At 30.5% G+C, this 22440-nt stretch overlaps 1 protein-coding gene across 2 annotated transcripts in view; it reads left to right on the forward strand.

The window, feature by feature from the left end:
• Nucleotides 1–22440, forward strand: part of stol (voltage-dependent calcium channel subunit stolid) — a 119886-nt gene that overhangs the window by 35073 nt on the left and 62373 nt on the right. For both annotated transcript variants that reach the window (XM_088263373.1, XM_088263374.1), the window contains exon 4: nt 10217–10327. In XM_088263373.1, coding sequence (XP_088119499.1) covers nt 10217–10327 — 111 coding nt within the window. The remainder of the gene's footprint in view (nt 1–10216; nt 10328–22440) is intronic.

Raw genomic sequence — 22440 nt, forward strand, 5'->3', positions numbered from 1 at the left:
CTGCAACGATTTAGCGTTAGTTACACGAGTAGAGATATTTCACGCGCATTTCTCATCATATATTTGATCTGTTACTTTTGGTATAAATTAAAGGCTTAAGTTGATCAAATTCGTATAGCGGTCTGGCAAAATAAATTTAAATGTTTATTTTAATGAAAAACAACGTAAAAAACTTCTTCGTTCTACTTCATATCCTTATTTCCACCCAATAGTGTATAGATACATCGTATTAAGTGTTATTTTAATCGTTTGTTATATAAAGGCAAGTCCTGGGATTCAATTGCCAGTCAAGGGTTGTATTAAACAAATGTTCGAGTAAATAGATTTATTTTATTTAAATAAATAAATAAAGGGTTATTTTAATCCCTATCCCCTGGGAATCAAAGCCGGGACCCCCAACATGGCAGGCAAAAGCGCTGACCACTACACTAAGCGCACCAAAAAATCTGGAATCTGGTATAGATAATATAATATGCTAACGTTACACTACTAATAGACTTACACGTAAAGCCCATGCACCATTTAATTTCGCCAGTCACTCCGAGTGGAGTAATTCAGTGGTTAAAACAATAAAAATGATTGCTGAGTGTATCGATCGGGTCGCCTGCGCCCTGCGGCCTGTCGGCACCAGTGTTGAGTACAAATACGCATAATATTTCCCTTAACAATGGCTATGAAGAAGGGGTCTAAAAAACCATGACTGGAAAAATTTCCCAGCCCTTCGGTTCAAGTGGAGTGGCTATACATTATGTACGTAATATATTCTATACATTGTACCGTGAACATGACTCAAGCATCAAGATATCAGCTTTTCAGACCGAATAAAGCCTCCCTTTTAAACGTCAATCAAAACGCTACACCCCTTTGTAGAACATTTCTTGATTATATTTTTTATGAATGTGTCAGAAAACAACTTGCGTATGTATACTTAAAGCTCCCGTTTATTTTACAAAAAATATTACAAATCCAGATTTTAGATCGCTCGTTTATGTCTCATTCATACTCAATGTTCTTATAGTCGTCGAAAGAGACAAAATAAGTTCATCAATGGATTCGGCTTTGTGGTAAAATCTTTTCATTTTCAACTTAAGTTTTACTTAGTAAATACCACTTTTTATTAAAATCCATTGTGACACGGGTTTCGATATATTCAGCATCATTTTCATATACGGAGTTTGCAAATGAGGCAGAATGTATCAAAACACATGTGTCATGATATAAAAATTATATGAAAATAAAAACTTCTGACAGCTTGAGGTTTATCGCCAACTGAAACATTTTCGAGAAAAAATACCCTTTCACATAACTTATTTGTAAGTTTCAATAAGAATGTTCTCATTAAAAAATAAATTTAACAATAGGAGAATGTTAATATGATGTAGAATCGTCTCATTAGTGAAAGGGTCAAAACTCCGTCCTGTGTCGAAATAATAAAATGCTAAAAATAATATCAGATTATTATTGTGACAATAATAAATATGAAATACAATATTTATTAACATTATTTTTTTTGTGTAATTTTCCCTTTCCCTTATTTTCGAATTCTAACTCTCAAAAACTTTTATTTGAAGATATATACGTAACTGCATTTAAAGAAAGTTTCATAATAATGAAAAGAATGTCGCAGACGAAGAAAATATTATTCCTCTCATTTTGATATTAATTGGATTTAAGAACATTCCAATCTTTAAACGTTCAGCTTGTTATTCGAAGAAAATTGCCATTCTAGAAAATTCCCAGCGTCATTTATTCTCGTCTCGTTTAACAAACTTTTCAAAAATTTCATATTTCGTCCCTCCAAAGAAATACCGACTGTGAGCTTTTTCGTGTCACTGTATTTTTCTATTGTATCTTAATATAATCTCTCAATATATTGTTTCATTCTTTGACGCTTTCAAATTTCAAGCATATTATGAAACATTTAATTTTATTTAAAGTTATACTTTTGATTTTTAAATATCACTTTTCATTCAAACCTTTTGTGACCCACGTTTTAACATATTTAACTTCATTATCAAATGGCATATACGGTGTTTGATAATGATGTTATATACATGGAAACATGTGCCACAATAGTGTGTAATAAAAAATGGTTTTTACCAAGTAAAAATTAAATTTAAAACTCATAGATATTACTACCATATAGTGACTGCAATAATTTATTCCAATTGTACGTTTTAATTTAAAAAATATTTACATTTTATTAAAATATCATAAAATGTTGCCATTTCTAGTATATTTGTATTTTAATAATGTTTTATTTATAACATTTTCTATGTTTGGTACATTATTTAGTATTTTTCACAGTGCTTTATGGAAAACTTAATTAAATTTTCCATTATATTTTATGATATATACATATATATGTTATAAGATTACATGATATTTCAACAATATGTAAATATTTTTAATCTCTTAATAAAGTAAGAAATTATTGTACTTAATTAAATTGTTTAATCTAATCTACTATAAAAATATTTTAATTAATGTCCTGTGCTCCAATAAGTTTGCTGTATTATAATTTTATCTCATTCGCATATTTTTAAGTACCTATATAAATAAATTACTGTTATTTTAAAATGTCACAACCTTAATTGAAATATTTAGTAGTAATATGCTACATAGTAGGTGAAGGTTTAAATTGGTAGATTGAATATAGTATAAGCGTGTTGAATAATTTACTTCAGATCATAATCATGTTATAAATTCATTAAGAGTCTGTAATGGATCACCAGCCTTAACTTTAGAAATGTCTACTGATTTTCGTATTACTCGGGGAGGTACATTTCACTATCGCCTGCCTTCTACTGCCAATTTTATGTTCCCTCGATTCATAATCTGAAGAGTTATGACTGTTAATGTCACTGACAGACATCTTAATTTATGAAATTTTCCAATTTATATAAATTAACCGAATATAATAAGTGTAGAGCTGGAAATGAGTAATGCGTAGTTTGCTATACGAAACGATGTAAATATAATACACAGATTGGTGACCTTTTAACCTTCAGTTTAATTTCTAGAGGTCCATTTTCAAGAATCAATTTGCGAATATTACAAATAGTATTTATTTTTTATAGATAAGTATAATAAATTATGCAAAAATTAAAAAATGAATATAAAATGTAAAAAAGAATCAAATTTTGTATATTTTTGGAACTTCCATTGTACATTTAATGACATTTCATCCTTTAAAACGTTGATATATTATTACCACATTATTTTTTGTTCACCAATTATAACATATTGTGAATACCAATCATCAAATATAACTATTAACATAAACATAATAATAGTAATAAAACCCTTATCCGCACCCCAATGGTGCATAGGGTACTGCGTCATATAAACGCAGTGTTATCTTGATCGTTTACACATGAAGGAAAGGTGATCAGCCCTCCGCTTCAAGTACCAGTCCAGGGTAATATTGAATAAATATGACAGTGAAAAAATCACTTATATTTATTTTACCCCCCTTGGGAATCCAACCCGGGACCTCCAGAACGGTAGCCGAGCGTGCTGACCATTACACTACGGAGGCGGACATAAACATAACAAATAATATACAATAACGTTAATATGTTTAAAGAAAAACATATAGGCAAACCACTTTTTTGTTGTTGTTGACATCTAAACATAGATAAAGAGGAATATAGAAGTCTGGGTATTTACCTTGATTTATAAATGCATTTGTATATTTATTTGTAAATATCTAGATTTTCACACTCTTCTTCATCTATGTTGAGATGTCTAAAATGTAATAAATAACTCCTAAGTTTAGATAATCTAGATTTGTGAACAAGTGAGTTTGCGAATTTGTGAGTGTGACCAAATTGGTCACACTCAAAATGTTGTACCGAAACCAGTGTTAAATATTGGTTAACCCTTTCCGGTCCTGTGTCGAATGTCATTTGACATCGACTTTATTCCGGTGAGTCCAATATCGAATGTCATTCGACATTTTTTTCTTCATCAGTTTAGTCTTAAATTTACAAGCAAACATATTTTTTTCTCACTCGTATTTAGTGTTAAATGTAATAATAAGAGACAAGATTGTAAACATTCAAAATAAAAATAATTTTTTAACACAAGTGTAGTTTTATTTAAAAAAAAACTTGGATGTATTGTTTAACCCTGCAATGCTGTAAATCTATTGTGGACCTGGTGGAATTTTTAAAAAAAAATTATGGACCGGAAAGGGTCAAACGAAATGAGTGGGTGAAATGAAATACAATTTTTTTGTTATTAATACTGGTTGGAAAAATAGGTTTCATTTTCCAATATTCCTGGCAAATTAATAAATCTTAATAGCATAATATAATCAATTATTTGTTAGGTTACAACAATTGTTTTCTCTTAATTTGCTGAATAGAAGCGATGTAAAGTTGAATAAAGCCAGGGAATCTGGAAGGAGGACGCAGCATTATTTGCAGAATGTCACGAAAGGTTATCAGAGGTATTGGGGGTGAGGCGGGGTTGGGGCGGGCGATACGGCCGGGGCGCCTCTCCGCCAGGGGTAGGGGCGCCGGTCAGGGCGATGATGCTTTACGCTTTAGCAGGTACGTCAACTACACCTCTGTCCTGTAATCTTTGACCTTTCTTTATATCGTCACCGAGAGAACTTACTGATCCCTGCTGCAGGTCAATCGACGCTCTTCATAAATACTGTAAATGAACAATTCACAAAAACCATGTATTTTATCCTTCGTTTCGGAGATATTCATTTTTACTAAACCTTTCTTTTAAATATCCAATATGTAAAAATTTTGTCCGCCTCTGTAGTGTAATGGTCAGCACGCTCGGCTACCGTTCTGGAGGTCTCGGGTTCGATTCCCAGGGGGGTCAAATAAATATAAGTGATTTTTTCACTGTAATATTTATTCAATATTACCCTGGACTGGTACCTGAAGCGGAGGGCTGATCATCTTTCCTTTGTGTGTAAACGATCAAGATAACACTGAGTTCGTATGAAGCAGTGCCCTATGCATTTGGGTGCGGATAAGGGTTTTATTATTTATTATTATTATATGTAAAAAATTATGAAATTGTTTTTTCGGTTTTCATGTAAAAATGTATTCAAACATGAGAATCTTAATTTTCATTAAAAAACGAATCAAGTATAATAGTATTTTATAAAAACTTTTTATATGTAATATACAATATATTATTTGTATGATATGTATTAAATTAAATGGTACGTATTTTTATATTATCCTGTATTAATTTCATTGTCGTTTTACTATTAAACGTATAAATTATCATTAAATTTTAAGTATGAAAAATATTAAATATAAAAATACGCTGCAAATAATAGCACAAAGGTGTAATTTTATGCGAATAAAATAGATAAGACAAAATTATGAGAATGTTTCACTGTTTATAAATTCATCACATCAAGGCCTTACTCGCAATCTGGACGGTTCAGTATGCGTTCGGCTTCGCAGGAAGCCGGTCGTGTCTCTACGGACGATTTAAAAAATATATAAGAGTATATACATATATTTGGTTTTTGACTTTTTTTTAGAATGTATATTAAAAAAAAACATTTTTATAAAGTTTTTTAACTCCCAATCTTTCTATAACTCTTTTTTTTAAAACAATTTAAAAAATATATCATTCAATATCAAAACGGTATTTTAAGCAAAAATTCATTTATGTACGTCAAATGTTACCTGGGGTAAAAGAAAATTAAGTTGCACTTTATCATATGTTGGACCTTAACCAACTAACGAATCTTCCATATTCCTACCTTAACATATTCGTCTTAAATGAATATTAATAAAAATCTTAAAACGAATATATCTCCACCCACACAGATTTAATATCTAGTATACCTCTGTACCCTGTCCGGTTGTGACTGCTACAGACGTCTGTTTCAGCGGAGGATGAAATCTATTAAGCGCCTAGTCTAAGGATGGATGGTACCAAAGGAGATAGACGTTTCATTTCAACATCTCAAATAGCATCTAACAATTAAGGATCCTTCAGCTCTTCTCGGCCTTATACCCCCCTTTTACTCACTTTACAGAAAACATTATCCAGTAGACCCCCGATTATAGGATGTGAACTCAAATACAAAATTGAAAGTTCAACACCAAATAAATAATAATAGTACGTAATTATTAAAAACGTATAAGAATTTAACAATAGTAGTACAAAATCCAATAAAATGTGTTTAAAGGACAGCGTTCATACGCATCTTGAATTATTTATAGTCTTATAAAATTAAATCATCAAGATTGGTACAAAATCAATCCTAAATAGAAAACTGTTAGTCAGAGACATTGAAATTTATCATGTAGGGATTTCCTCTTAAGACATTTCGAGTGTGTCTCAATTTTTCTTCACAAATTCTGGATTCTTTCTACTTACCCCTAAGTATTTATATATATATTTTAAAACATGAAAGATGCACAGTGTATAAAGTGATCACTTAAGCCAGCTAATAATAAGAAGTTTGCCCCGTAAAAAAAAAATAGTTGAAATTATTTAAAATTTAAAATAAGTTGAAAGTTAAGTCAATCGGTACTTGCATAGATATCTACTTACGTGGAATAAAAAATATGATCATTTAAAAACATAGGTATGCTAGATACTTTTAATGGAAAACATCGAACGAACGAATTTTACTGAATTGTTACGAATATGAATGTAAATTTACTAGTGTCTGGTCTGTTGGCTTTTCAATCATTCAAAAGCGCAAAAATGTAACATCTGCTGTAGAGAAGCGATGAGCAAAAGGCTGATTGTATTTTGTAAAAAAAAACGTTATTCAATTTTAATGGACTCACAGTGATTTACTCAAATAACTTCATGTAGCCTTGACATATGGAAATTATTAATGAATACAAAATGTTTTTCCATTTTTGAATCCCTACACAATGGTTGATAGGGAACTTCATTAGATTGACGCAATGTTAACTTGATCGTCAATTCGAGTTTAATATTAAGTACTTAAATATGAAAATCAGTTGTATTTATTTTAACCCAGCTGTTATTTATTAAATAAAAATATACAAATAATATTATATTATTATCATCTTTAAATTTTTTCACTTTTACACAAAATTATCTGATGTATTTATAAAACGGTTTGGGAAATTACGGAAATGAGGTTAGATTATATCATTTTACTATTGAACAAAAGGTCTCGTCGCGTAATTCCTTTAACCGCGTTTCTAATGTCCAGGGTCTGGCAATCTAGTCTAAACATTAAAATTCCTGTCTGCCGTCAAAATCTTGAATTGTACACGTCTGAATTTCACAAAGACATGATTAATTAATTAAATGGATCAGTAATTTGGATTCAGGAATATACAGTTTAAACAAACTTAGTTGATTGCTAGGTCATGCATACCAAAGATATTTTAAACATTTGTATTAATTAAAAAAATATGTTCTACCTCTTTTAAATCCATAACTTACCTTTAATTCTCCTTCATACTTATATTACTTAAAATAAATAATGTATATATTTTAAAGAGTGATTAATAATAATACATTTTTTGAGCTTTTGAATAAAGCTTTTTTGCTGTCTGTTTTTATTTTTGTTTTTATTTTAAAGATTAACTTTTGAGCTTTTTTTGAATACCTAAGTCCACACATATTTCATCCATGACTTATCTAATACGCAACCTTAATATTATTAATCTATAAATTTCATTTCAAATCAAATATGTATCCATTAAATGATTCAGCAGTCGCTTTTCGTAACTCTGTATGTATTCATTTTTAATTTAAGTTTTACTTGGTAAACACCACTATTTCATAAAATGTATTGTTGCACGTGTTTTGATGCACTCCACATAATTTATGAACAATGTTTTTAATAACCGTGTTTCTTGGAAATAATAATAATAATAATAAAACCCTTATCCACACCCCAATGGTGCATAGGGCACTGTGTCTTATAAACGCAGTGTTATCATGATCGTTTTACACATGAAGGAAAGGTGATCAGCCCTCCGCTTCAGGTACCAGTCCATGGTAATATTGAATAAATATTACAGTGAAAAAAATACTTATATTTATTTTTACCCCCCTTGGGAATCGAACCCGGGACCTCCAGAACGGTAGCCGAGCGTGCTGACCATTACACTACGGAGGCGGACAATACGTGTCACAATAGATTTTAAGAAATGGTTTTCTATAAATAGCATTTTGGGATTTTGATCATTGAATTTCATTAGTTTAATTTATATTTATAACTTGTTATAATTCTGCAAAGGTTTTTAATACATCACAAGAATGAATTTGTTGATATCAATACATATTTTTATATTGACTTTTCAGTTGACATGATAGTAACTTTCGCCGTCTAAGTTCATAAATGCTGGATCTCATGTGAACGAACTCTGAATGTACAATTTTATGAGCGCACTATTTTACGATGTCACCGAACCCCGCCAGCTTCTAAGTGGCCAATAGTTTGCGATTCTTAACTTTAGGGGTTCACATAACCAAGTCCAATGATATTCGGTCGAATATATCATTCTCAAATCATAAACCGCGATTACATGGATTGTACCATAAAATGATAATATCATATTCCTCCGAAATATTAAATCTGGATGTGAATTCATGGATATACTGACGATAAATTTCAATTTCACGGGCGGATGCTCACCTCGTTATAGGTAAAACGCAAACTCTAGTGTTCCCATTATCCCTGACTTCTCCTGTTAAACTATGCTCCCATAGGCCCGGCACTACTCTATAGTCAGGGCCTATTTAAAATGTGCGTTTTTTTAAATATATATTATTTTGTAGACTAGAAATGTCCTAAGAGAAAAGAACCATAAATAAAAGAATGTGTAATTTGAATGTGTAATTTGAAATATTTGTTAGGATACTTTCTACGAAAAGGTGTAAAAGTTGAAAATCATAAACAATTTGTGTGGTATGTTTTTTTTAAATTTTAAGCGTAAATAAATTAATCTTCGTTTTTTATATTGAAAATTATTTGCGTAAAATACACGATCTATTTAATATCTTCTCTTATAGGTGGTTCGATCACTATGATAATTTAATAGTTAAATGATGACTCGGAAAATCGGGGCCCAGAATAAAATACAATAAAATTTAATTAACTTAACGAATTACGTGATATTTTATATTTAATTCCTTTTATAATATCTCTTCGGACCATTTATATCTCTTCGGAACATTTATATAATACTCGTTTGGTTGGTTGGAAGATAATTATTGATAGCAATGAGATAAAATAAGTAAAATAATTTAGACTTTTTATCCTGTTTTTAACATTGACGGAAAGTTTTGAGCATGGAGCCATTAGTAGAGAATGAGCCCGGCCGGTTAAGGGTTCATCCGAATTGAGCCAACCCTTAGTGTCTTGTTTGAATCTATCCTTCATTTTTCGTCCCGAGCTCCGACTCACCCCGGGATAAAATCACCCCTTGTATCTGCTCGTATATCCTCCGAGCTGTGCGAGAATTTGAAGTTTCCCCATTTCCTTTATTTTGTTCAGCTCTCCTCGGCCATAATGCCACGAGTGCATCTCAGTTTGAGAGTAAAGTGTGTATTTCAAATGGCGCAAACTTAAGGGTCCCTTCTTTTATGGGGCGAGCTAAAGAATTCATTTTACCGAACACAAAAGGTTGATAGTTGGCTTCTCGGAGCTTCAAATTAAATAAGGTCCATAATAATTTGTTATCCGAAAGTGGGTTCATTTATCATTTTGCCAATAGGATTTTTTTTTAAATTTTATCCATGGAAAAAATATTTTAAATATGGACATGTAATTTTGACATTTTTTTCAGTTACTGAAACTACGTTTATTAAAATTTGTAAAATAAAAACTTTTACAGATTTTACATGAAAAATTATTCGTTCTAATTTAGTCAGGTACGAATGAAAATAAGCAAGTTTTGTGATATTCATCTCATAATCTATAAATAAAATGGTATGCTAAATGCTTATTAGGAATAATAAATGTTTTAACAAATAAAAGTAATAAAATAAAACTATGTAAAAATATTATATTAGTAAAAAGTTTAGAAATATTTTTTTAACTGTTGTATTTCTTGAATTACTCTTTTACTGGTTTTAAGTTTTAGACTTATTCACGGAATTTCCTTATTCATGATTACCAGATCATGTATGTATCAATCATACAAAAATTAGGTTAGAAAATACAAATGGTAAAATGTTTTAATTCGACGTTGATTTATTTTTTGAATTGATTTTTTTTTTTCAGAAATATCAAGAATGGGATTTAGAAGTTGTGAGAAAGGATGGCCTCATCCTTATCAGAGAAATGGCTGCAGAGGTCAAGAACCTGATGGACTTCAAGATGAGTGCTGTTATGGTAAGCACTTTCTTCTTCAACGCTCGCTGTTTCGTCACAAAGTGTTTTATATTGAATTTTGAACTATCTATCCGACAAAAATGTTTGAAAATTATGAGAAACTCGGGCGTGTGAGAACAGATGGCGCTGGTGGCATTTTTATTGGTGCGCGCGGGAAAACTTTTCCTCTAGCCTGACTGCAATTGAAAATTTGAAAACAAAATGCGCCGGCACTACATAAAAAAGTATCGTCGACACTGCACTTTCTCTCGCTTCGAGAAGATGCAAAAAATATGAGTTTTACTCTTAGGCTATATTTTGTCGAGCTTATGGCTGTAAGTTTCCGAGCGCGGATCGCTTCTGAAGTTATCGACAATATCCGAACTGCATTCTAATTTAAAATCTTGGTGCGAAACACTGTATTGCACTGAGAAGACTCAAAGGCGTCTTGCAAATATTGTATGGCAAATATTTGAACAAAATATTACATCTATAAAAAATATTACTATACAATACTACCATTGAAAAGAAAATCTCCTCGAAAGAGTGAGATAACGTTTCGACTTCATTAGTAAAATAGTTTTGTCACAGACCCCAGAAAAAAATATTAACCCTTATAACCCTTATGATGAACCCGTGACACGTGGAAATATAGTCTGCTAGTTTCTGCTATGCCCAACGAAATTCGCGAGAAAGCTCTTTTAATATGATAAAACAAAATCGATAGTTTATTCTTCTTTTATTTCATTTGATCAATAGCCTGGTTTTGTTATTACCTATATCACCAGTCTAATGATAAATAAGTTTTTTTTTAAATATATTATAAAATGCAGTTCCACCAATTAAAAAAAGACTACTCATATAAATATGATGCGTGAATTAACTTAATTAACTTAACAGCGGCACTCTCTGAGGATTATTTTAATGAACAGGGTGGCGCAAAATTTATCACCGTTTCGGAATATGTTATAATTTTTACAAATAACATCGGACGTCTTTCATATTAAAATTTTGTGAACTAGACAGCTGCAAAATACAAACAATTTGATAAAATGAGCACAAATGTTTATCAACACTGGCGGTAGCCACTTAACGGATATCATCTTTTTTTCAAGGTTCAAATTAAGATTTACATTAGTCTTTTTTTTATTTACTAGAAAAGTTATTTATAAACTAAATTGCATGATTAATTTTGCCCTACCCTAATTTTTTTGTACACTGCAGCTGTCTAGTTTACAAATGCCAAACATGATTGACTTACGACGCTATTTGCAAAAATTATAACATCTTCTGATAGGGTGATTGATTTTGCCCCACCCGTTATTTATGCTTGTTAATTTGATTACACTATTTTTGGTGGCTATTTTGGCGCCCGGACGTCCGCCCCTGTCCCGACCCCGTTTTCTATTACTACGTAACAAAGTCCTTATTATTATTTAGCGGTAATGCAATGCTTGTGAGTTAACTGTGGTAAATGTTAGGTTGTGGGGTGAGCGGAAGGGTGGGTGAGGGGTAATGGCTTATAGAAATTTATGGCGCCAACAAAACAAATCCCAATATTTTCCGCCTAGCCAGCTATATGGAATCTCCGACACACTCACAAAATACTCATATTATACAATTTCCTAAGGCTGTGTTAACTACAGTGCACTTTGTCGTAAAGGATCGATACTAGCGTATTACTCAAAGCACGGTAAGGAGCCATTTATTGGAAATATACCTGCGCATGTTTTACAAAAGCTATAACTAAGCAACGTATTGGAAATATTTTCATCGTAGTCAAAGCTTAAAATTTGATATTTGTAAAAATCTTATATTTATAAAGCTCAAATTTATGTAACGGCTAAATATATACTTGTATATTTTTATTTAATATACGTATTAAATGTTAAATTCAAGCACTGATTTTTTGAGTCTACTAAATTTTATTTTGTTGTTAAGAAATACAAAAAAAAATTGTGACAATTGTTTCGCTTTGTTAAGGCATTTTCAAACGAATGTAAATATTCGTTTTAAAAAAAAACATCGGAATAGATCATATTTTTTTGTAATCGGGAAGCGAATTTCGTGACGAAATAAAGCGATTTTCAAACGCCTTTAGTACGTAACAGTATTCATAAACACGTCCTAGCTAAAGGACTGCCTTTATTAACATAAAGGAGTTTCCGGTGCGTTCACAAAAGCACTGCACTCTACTTATACAACATCAAAGGCATATTTACTTTGGAGAAAGAACGCCATTATATAAATTTTTATATTCAGTTCGTCACAGAGAGTAAAAAATAAAGCCAAAATATTTTGAATTTGATTTTACTATTGTAATTTAACTACAGGGTATTACGCCTCCGTAGTATAATGGTCAGCACGGTCGGCTACCGTACTAGAGGTCTCGGGTTCGATTCTCAGGGGGGGGGGTGAAAATAAATATTAGTTATTTTACACTTTGGAATGGTCCCTGAAGCGTAGGAGTGATCACCTTGCCTTCATGTGTTAACGATTAAGATAACACTGCTTTTATATGATGCAGTGCCCTATGCACCATTGTGTGCGGTTAAGGGTTTGAAGAAGAATTCAACTACTGTGAATGAATGTCTTGTCACGGGTTTTATTTAGTAAAGCGATAATCAGAAAAATATTAATAATGATTTAAAAAAAGTTAAAACTCGTAGATTTATCATTTCAGAATTATCTCGATCGTTAATTACAAAATGGAAACGCAAAGTTATCAGGATAGTTATCGAGGGTAGGGTAGTAATCGGTATACATACAGATTTCATGATAATTGGTGTAGTAATAAAATAAAAAAACTACTCGTACATTTTCCACGTTACTAATTCTGAACATTAAACAGTAGATATGTGACACAACAGTTCGAAAAAAATCTAATTGTTATATAAATACAAAATTAGCATAATTATATAAAAATTAAACCTAAATACAGCTTTGGCCTCATAACCGTTCAAAAAGTTTGTTAATTTTTTTCATTCCATTACTGATTTTGCATAAAGAATCTAAATATAGGTAAACACGTGAGATTCCTTGGGTTCCAATTGCGTGGGTTTTATCTAGCTGTGTAGTTATCCGAATGTGCTAGAGACGTGACGACATCATATCACAGTAGCTGGTGAGTTCAAGACCCAAATAGAATTGCTAAAAATAAAATGGATCCACAAAATTGCCCCACCTGGATCTTCAAACGAATATTTTGAAATGCTGACCTGACCCGTATAGTAGATTATCCATCCTAGCGATCGCCAAAGTGGGCGATATCGCTCTCACGGGAGCTTCAGATACGTGTTGGCAATAAGGCAACGGAAAAAAATGTTCGTGGATGCTCTCCTACTTCGCTGTACTGCAAATTCAACATTACAACACGTAGATACTTAAAGAGTATTTCGAGGTGACGTTTTTTTACCTTTTGATCGTCTGTTGTAAAGGCACCCTATGGTTTTGATTAACCTTTACTAAGTAAGCATATTTATTCGACTACAGAATAGTCTTTTATCCAGAAATAATATTTATTTATTTAAAATTGTTCATTTTTTTACAATTTCTATACATTTCTACTCAACACGATGTTATAATTTTAGTTGCGCTGAGCCTCTCCAAAAAACAGACAGCTCCTGTGCTTGGAGAAGGACTTTTTTCTGTATTTTGTAAGGGCATATTATACTTTAAAAAAAATATATAACTAAAAATACAACTATTTACTATCATAAATAATTAACAGATAATATTTTTTAGGATAACATATTTTTGAATTCCCAGTCGAATCACCAGGGCAACTGATACCCTAATGCTTCCCACCAGTAGAACAGACGCTAAACAAGGTTCCTATATTTATCGTTCATCAAAATTGGTTAACGATGAATATGAAGATGTTCTTCTCGAAAATGTCAGCATTGAGATCACTAAGATTGTAAGTCGACATTGATACCGCGATGTGTCCCTAGTTTCGTACAATGTGTCTTTATTTTCCGATCTTTCCATTTTCCCCCTTTCCCCCGTCCCTGTTCAGAGTATTCTAACAAATTTACAAATGTTTCATTTTGTAATTGGAAAAGTACAAGCATTTATTTTGTAATACTAGTTTATGTGTGAGACTTGATGCGAAATTCCCTAAAAATAAAATGAAATAAATTCGCATTGCTTAAAATTTAAACAGTAATAATTTATAATAAAATAGAATTATAATTATTTACTTGCGCCCCGTTTGTATTTTATGCGGTGACATAGATCCGATGAGGTGCTCGGCTAAAAAACTTTGAGAATCGGTGATTGAAAGTAAATAATGTTGTCTGTCTCATTTCAGACTACAGACAAAACAAACGCATCACGTAAATATTGCCGGAATATAAAATATTTTTACTGGGCGGTACAAAGAAAGTAAAATAAATAATAAACACTCGGAGAAAATTTCCACACTGGAACTCGTAATTCAATTAAAATCATTTAATGAATCCCTCCATTTCCACAAAGGAGAAGTGCGGGCGAAGAGAACGGGGATGGAGGGGGGAGGGCAGGTGGAAGTCCCGGGAGAGGGGGAGGATTGAAGAGACTCTAATTTAAATGGTTTCCGTTAATAAAATGGAAAAGTTAAGATGTGGAAATATGCTGGGAAGATAATACGATTTAAAAGGTCATTAGTGTGTGTTATTTGACTTCTCAGAAGATCAATACCTCTCAAATCATATTAATCTGTTATCTGGACTTTTTACAAAAGCACAACTTTTGAATGATAACGATTTTTTCAAACACGCTTTTGATATAAAAAAAGTAGTTTAAACTCAATTTGAATAAATGACAATTCAACGATTTACATGGACCAAATAATATTTTTTTAAAAACTAAATATTTTTAATGTTATATTCAAACAAATATATTTTGTTGTACAGCGTTGCTTTTATATAATGAAATGTACTTTGTACTTTTTAATTTGCTAAATACTTGAATAACTGAATTTTTAATGAATTCTCGTCATTAAATTTGTATTTTAAAGATGATATTATAAAAATGTAATTCGAAGAATTCTTAAATACGTATTTTTTTACAAAAGGCATTCTTTCAAATTGACATGTTTATGCGTTGAGGTTTGCAATAAAACTGTTCACACATTAAGAAATGTTGGTAGGTATTGATTGTATTTTAATGATGTCAGTATAACTTACGTTCGCCTTCGTAGTGCAGTAGTTAGCACGTCTGGCTAATGTCCACTACAAAGTACAATTACTAGGTCGGTTAAAATATATATTTTTACCCTAAAATATATTTAAATTACGATTGGCACATGAAGCGCGAGACTGATGACCTTGCCTTTGTAAAATGAATGATCGAGGAAGCATTACTTGCAATACAATGCAATACCCTGTTCACCATAGGGCACCAAAAAGTGTTTTTTTAGATGGGAGTTGCATTCATTATTTACCTTGATCATTATGTACAAAGTTATAATTATAAATCATTAAGGGGATTTTCATTTCTTCTAAAAAAATATATATATATATATATATATATATATATATATATATATATATATATATATATATATATATATATATATATATATATATATATATATATATATATATATATATATATATATATATATATATATATATATATATATATATATATATATATATATATATATATATTCATCTGTAATGGAGACAAGAGGAATAATCTAGTATGGACCAATCAGTAACTTCTCAGCATTTGCTCATTGGTAGGAAGAAATAACGTAAAACTCCTCGGAAGAAGCCGGATTGTTGACTGTCGTCAACAGACCTTCCGTTCCACTAGAAGAGGGTTCGGCATTTTGTGTCTGTCCTAGATTGGTTTATGGTACCAATGTTCTTCACTATTTTTTCGCCAATAAGGGTTAGAAGAAGAAAATAATTACTTTTTAACCTTTCACCATGAACTACAGACGAGGTTTTTTTTCCTCAATAATTTGAATGGCGTGGGGTGTGAAGTGTTGGATGAAGCTTTACTCTGCGGTAGATAATCTTGATGGATGTTAGTTATCCTTCAACCCCTCCCCTCCACTGCACTCTGCATCCCTCTCGCCACCCCCCCCCCCTGACCCACGGCAATACTTCTCCCGCCACCTTACTTAACTTTATCTCTTTATTTGCTATTTGTATTCCTGGCGCGTTGCTAACAGTTGTTTTTAACGTTATTGTACCTAAACAATGGCCATCAAAGTATTTATTTTGGGGGCACATTCAATACTTGACAGCTGTAATACATATATATATATATACATATATATATATATATATATATATATATATATATATATATATATATATATATATATATATATATATATATATATATATATATATATATATATATATATATATATATATATATATATATATATATATATATATATATCTATATATATCTATATATATATATATATATATATATATATATATATATATATATATATATATATATATATATATATATATATATATCTATAGTGTGTGCGCGTGTGTGTGTGTATGTGTAGGTTGTAAAAAAATCGATGATAAGTAGTTGTCTTACGTTTTTCCTTGATTTAAATTCAAAAACTTTTTTTAGGTACGAATATAAGAATATAAACGCGATTCTTTATCGGACCAGTTTTGAGTACCTACCTTAAAGTCAGAAAGCTTTTATCTAAAAGTTTTTGCTCCCTCTTTTGCTTATTTTAACCCCAGATTGGGTATCATCCTATTTCTTGCTTTTATGTCCCTTATTTATTTAAGGGAGGACCTTTAATAAAAGTTACATATTAAAAATAAGGAACGAAAGCTTCGAATGTGTGTTAACAATAACATATATTTATACATATATATATATATATATATATATATATATATATATATATATATATATATATATATATATATATATATATATATATATATATATATATATATATATATATATATATATATATATATATATATATATATATATATATATATATATATATATATATATATATATATATATATATATATATATATATATATATATATATATATATATATATATATATATATATATATATATATATATATATATATATATATATATATATATATATATATATATATATATATATATATATATATATATATATATATATATATATATATATATATATATATATATATATATATATATATATATATATATATATATATATATATATATATATATATATATATATATATATATATATATATATATATATATATATATATATATATATATATATATATATATATATATATATATATATATATATATATATATATATATATATATATATATATATATGTGTGTGTGTGTGTGTGTGTATTTATATTTATATAAAATAGATGGCACTCAAAGATAATTATAAGTTTATCCTTAGAAAAAATCGAAATTGATATTCATTGCCGCTCGTATAAATAGATACCGATTTTTGTCAGCACGAAATTCGTGAATAAAAAGCTGAGACGGACTTCGCAGTCAAATAATAACCCCTTTAGATCCTGTCCCAGGTCCTCAGTAATCTACCCGACCCTTTAGGACTCTACCTTTTTCTATTAAATTACTTCCAATAGAAAACCCGGCCGTCCCGGGGTTAACATTTTAAGCACGATTCACAATATTTCCGCCGCATTCTAAGTGAAAAGAATAATTCAGACCGTAACGTAGCAGCAATTCTGACTTGATAAATTCTCTCGCGTTTTACAATATGATTAAAGTCTTAGTTAATGATAAAACATTTCCATATTTCTTTTGTAAACGTTCACATCAGTTCGATCGATGGCGAGTGTGTTCATTTTTATTAAAATCTTTAACAGTTAAACCATTTTACAGAGAGAGAAAAACTTAAAATAAATGTGAATAAGCTCATCATACAGGCTTTTACATTATTAATAAAACATTTATTTTTTACCACTTGAGTTCTTATTGTTGCGACAGTTTCCAAAAGCTACATATGCTAAATATGTACGGGTTAAATAAAATATTTAATGATAGGCTTTTTAAATAATTCCCATAAAATATACACTTATATTCATTTATTTTAACTTCATGTACAGAAAATAAATAAGTACATTGACGGGCTTATTGCAAAAAAGCAATTTCTTAAAACCAACCAAAAACAGACTAGTTATATTGATCAAAACGTTTGATATCATATATAGCTGTTTGCAATCAGAGGGTAGATAGTACTTGAAAAAAAAAAAACATAAATTACAAATTAACATTTCAAAAAACATAAATTACATAAGATGATAATAAGGAGAGCAAAGGAAAAAGGGAGTTTAAGGAAGGAGGTAGAGGGAAAAACTAAGGGGGGAGGTTTGATGGACAATTATGATTCTAATGATAAATAGTTATGTCTCAGACGTTTCTTAAAAGTTATTAGAGATGGTGCATTTTTTACCAGGAGAGGTAATTCATTCCATAGTCTGGCCGCTTAAATAGAGAAGGAATTACTGAAGAATAATGTGTTATGACGAGGAATGGATAGTATTCTTTCTTGGGAAGAACGAAGTGATAGACCATGATCTGAGCGGTATATAAAATTTTCAGCAAGATATTTAGGTGCATTGGGGTTGTGAAAAATATTATGTATTCGTAAATCAGATATGATTTTTATTTATATTTTCGTGATATGTATTTTAATTTGATGCCTACTATTTTCGAAGGCATCAAATTAAATTACTGTTTAGCCTGTTGCTGAAATAGTACGAATTATATTAACAATACGGTTAAGAGAATGTATCCTTAATCAACTACTAACTCAAAATATTCATCTTTAGACCCCTATTCTATCCCTTTAGACACCTATTCTACCCCTTTAGACACCTATTCAGTCAATCGTGGTATAATAGCAACGCATCGACATCGTGCGTGCCAAAACCTAAAAGCAGGATACCTTACATCATGCCAGAAATTTAAGTAGGGATTTCACAAAAAAAATTGGTCAGTCCAAATCCTTGTTCACAAATCTGGGTTTCTCCACTCAAGAGTTATTTTTCTCCATCTATGTTGGATTACTTAAAATTTAATATATGTACTGCATAAATATTATTGTGAAGACAATTGATAAAATTAAATAAAAAGTACCTAACGCGTTGCGTAGTGCGGTCGATTTCAGACTCTACGTTTAATATATTTTGTACCTAACCTAACCAAAAACTAGGCTTGAATTGGTGATTTTTGTAGTACGATTTCATTGATTTAAACTTCAAGTCAAGTAAAAAATCAGATTACATATTCTCTTTCAATCATAAAATATTTTTAAAAAATGTGTATAAATTACGTGCGATAATAATGCGATCCTATAAAAAATAAAATCAGGCACGTCGGCTTATCAAAGATTTTACATCCATTTGGACTTTTAAAAGGATATACAGTATTGTTATATTTCTCGCAGCCTCCAAATATCTCTCTGTTGCTACTGAGTGAAACATTCATTCCCCAAAAGCCTTGGATTTAAGGGTAAAAACGTGCTCGCTTCACCACCATAAGGATTCTGCGAACAATAAATTTTTGAGTACGTTTTAATACTTTTCTGATTTCACTTCTATAATTTTCAATTATTTAGATCGATTTAAATTACATAACGAAGTTAAATCGTGTATTTAAATTACATAACGAGGTTAAACAATCAATACCAATTGTATTACAATAATTGTAGAATATTACAAATGCATTATTCAATTATTAGTATCAATTTTCGTTAATTACAATCTAGTAAGTTTATACGAGTAGGTAGGAACTTGTAGATAAATAATATATTTTTTACAACATTTTTAGTGTGTCCAAATAAACTTGTTCACAAATCTGGATTATCTCCAATAATAGGAGTTATTTTCATATTATTTTTAAAGATGAAGAAGAATATGGAAGTCTGGGCATTTACGGGGCAGACGACCGTCATACGCTGGTTTAAGTGATCACTTTACACACGTGTAACATTCACTTTACACACACTTTTCAATCTAATAATTTCACTAAAATACAAGTACATGATGTAGATATTACGATAAATTACAACGATAAACTTATACACTTTTTTTCATATTGGGTTCAAACAGTGGCGTGCAGACTTTTAAATCAGGGTAGACAGTAGGAAAAACAGCGTTTTATTATGATTTTTTTTAAATGTATCTATCATAACTCTAATAATCCTTGTTGTGTCACGTAGAAATAACTGAGAAAATTTTTCCATATTTTTCCATTCCATTAGGGTAGGCACTGCTTATGTGCCAGCACTGGTTTCAAGTAATGTAACATATGAGTATAATTTTATTTGATATCCTTTTAGATATTGAAAATATAGCAATTTCTATAAAAATCAACGTCTTTTTTCAATCCATCCATAGTAAAATATTTTAACATTGCATGCAAAGAAAAACAGAATTATAATCACACGAATAATTCATTTCCAAAAACCTTTTTGAATTTTAATACGCCTTTTCAAGACAGAAAAGAACTCGCTGTTGAAAATTTCCAATGTAAATATTATGTATGAACATTGTTGAGAGGGATTTTTTCAATTCCTGTTTCTCATTTCTTTTCGCCTGTGTCCTGACTAGCGCGCTGTATTATTCTTCTCACGAATCTCGTATAATTCAATATACACCACACTCCACTCCACACATTCCGCTGGCTTCAATTTTCGACACATATTTAGGACAGCTCTGCTCCTTGCGTTAATATATTTACATCCAATATATCAAATAAAAATACTCGGGATTAAGTTTTAGTCTCACTTATATTTTTTAGAAGAGATTTCTAGTAGAAGGTAATATTCCCGTAATTCGGCGGCATAATTCTCTGTGTTTATGTCAAAAGCAAGTCAATGCAAATTAAGGCAATTTAGCGGAAAATGTATCTCTGTAATTTCCACGAGATCCTGGCGTTCTCCGTATCCCCCCTCCCAGGGACCTGCTCCTTACCCCTTCGCCCGTATCTTTATCCGAACCCTTTTCAAAGGGAACCTCGCTCTCGATGCTGTAAAAAACTAACACCACACGCTCTACCCCTTCCCCCCCTCGCCCCTTCTCCTACCGCCCATTTCACCCTCCCTCCCACCTCCGAGGCCGTATAAGTTTTCCTTTAAAAGCAACGGATAATAAATTTAATGCAGAAATCCGCCAAGGAAAGCAACAAAAGTTGGATAATTTATTTTAAGTCTTAGCGCCTCTGCCGCTACCGGTATCCGAACATCGGCGATGCAAAAGACATTTACACATATTTTAAACGTGTTTATGAATTTATAATTACATCAACTTTAATATGTTAAGTTTACTTCTTATTTATTATCAGTGAGAGTGAGATGATCGTCAGAAAAAAACGCATTTGTTTGGTAAATCATTTCCACTATTTCCTTTTCCCCAATTCAATCACAGCGAAGCGTCCTTGAGGTAATATTTTACGAAAAAAAATGGATAATTGGAGTAGGTTCTAGAGTTACTTAATGAAACTCTAAAAACTACTTTTATTATCCATAAAATTATTACATTATAGGTCTGTTTATAAAAATAACATAAAAAACTTTTAGTAATTTAATAATGAAGGTGGATAGATACGAAATAAATCGTGTCATTCGGCCATAATATCCATCATTTTGTAATAAAAATATACATGTATAATCATCATGAAAAGGAACTGAAAATTATTTTCTTGACGAAAATTGTAAAACATGCTATCGACACCGAAAAACGCAGTGCGGACACATTATTGAAAATTTATATATGTAATATTTATATGAAGAGAATTTATATATTTGAAGGTAGAGAACAAATATTTTTGTACAATATTTTTAATAAAGCTGTAGCGGAACAAGAAATTGAAACATGGACCTCACACCTAAAGCCAATGTTACCCTTACAATGAGGCAATTTTTTTTTATGCGTTCAATATATATATTTTTAAACGTAAAACACATTAAGTAATAATCAATGTCATATTCCCGTGCTTATTTTTAAAACGAAAGTTGTTTTTGATTGACATTATGGTTTCCATTTCAAAATAAAAACGATTTAAACTTTTCCAATTATTGTTCCCAAGAAATGACAGAAAATCGACCAGTTTCGTAAGGTTTGAAATACTTCTGGCGGTAGGTA

Source organism: Brachycentrus maculatus, unplaced genomic scaffold (assembly GCF_059751285.1).
Source record: "Brachycentrus maculatus isolate JH-2025_06_01 unplaced genomic scaffold, ASM5975128v1 h1tg000199l, whole genome shotgun sequence".
Classification (NCBI taxonomy): domain Eukaryota; kingdom Metazoa; phylum Arthropoda; class Insecta; order Trichoptera; family Brachycentridae; genus Brachycentrus; species Brachycentrus maculatus.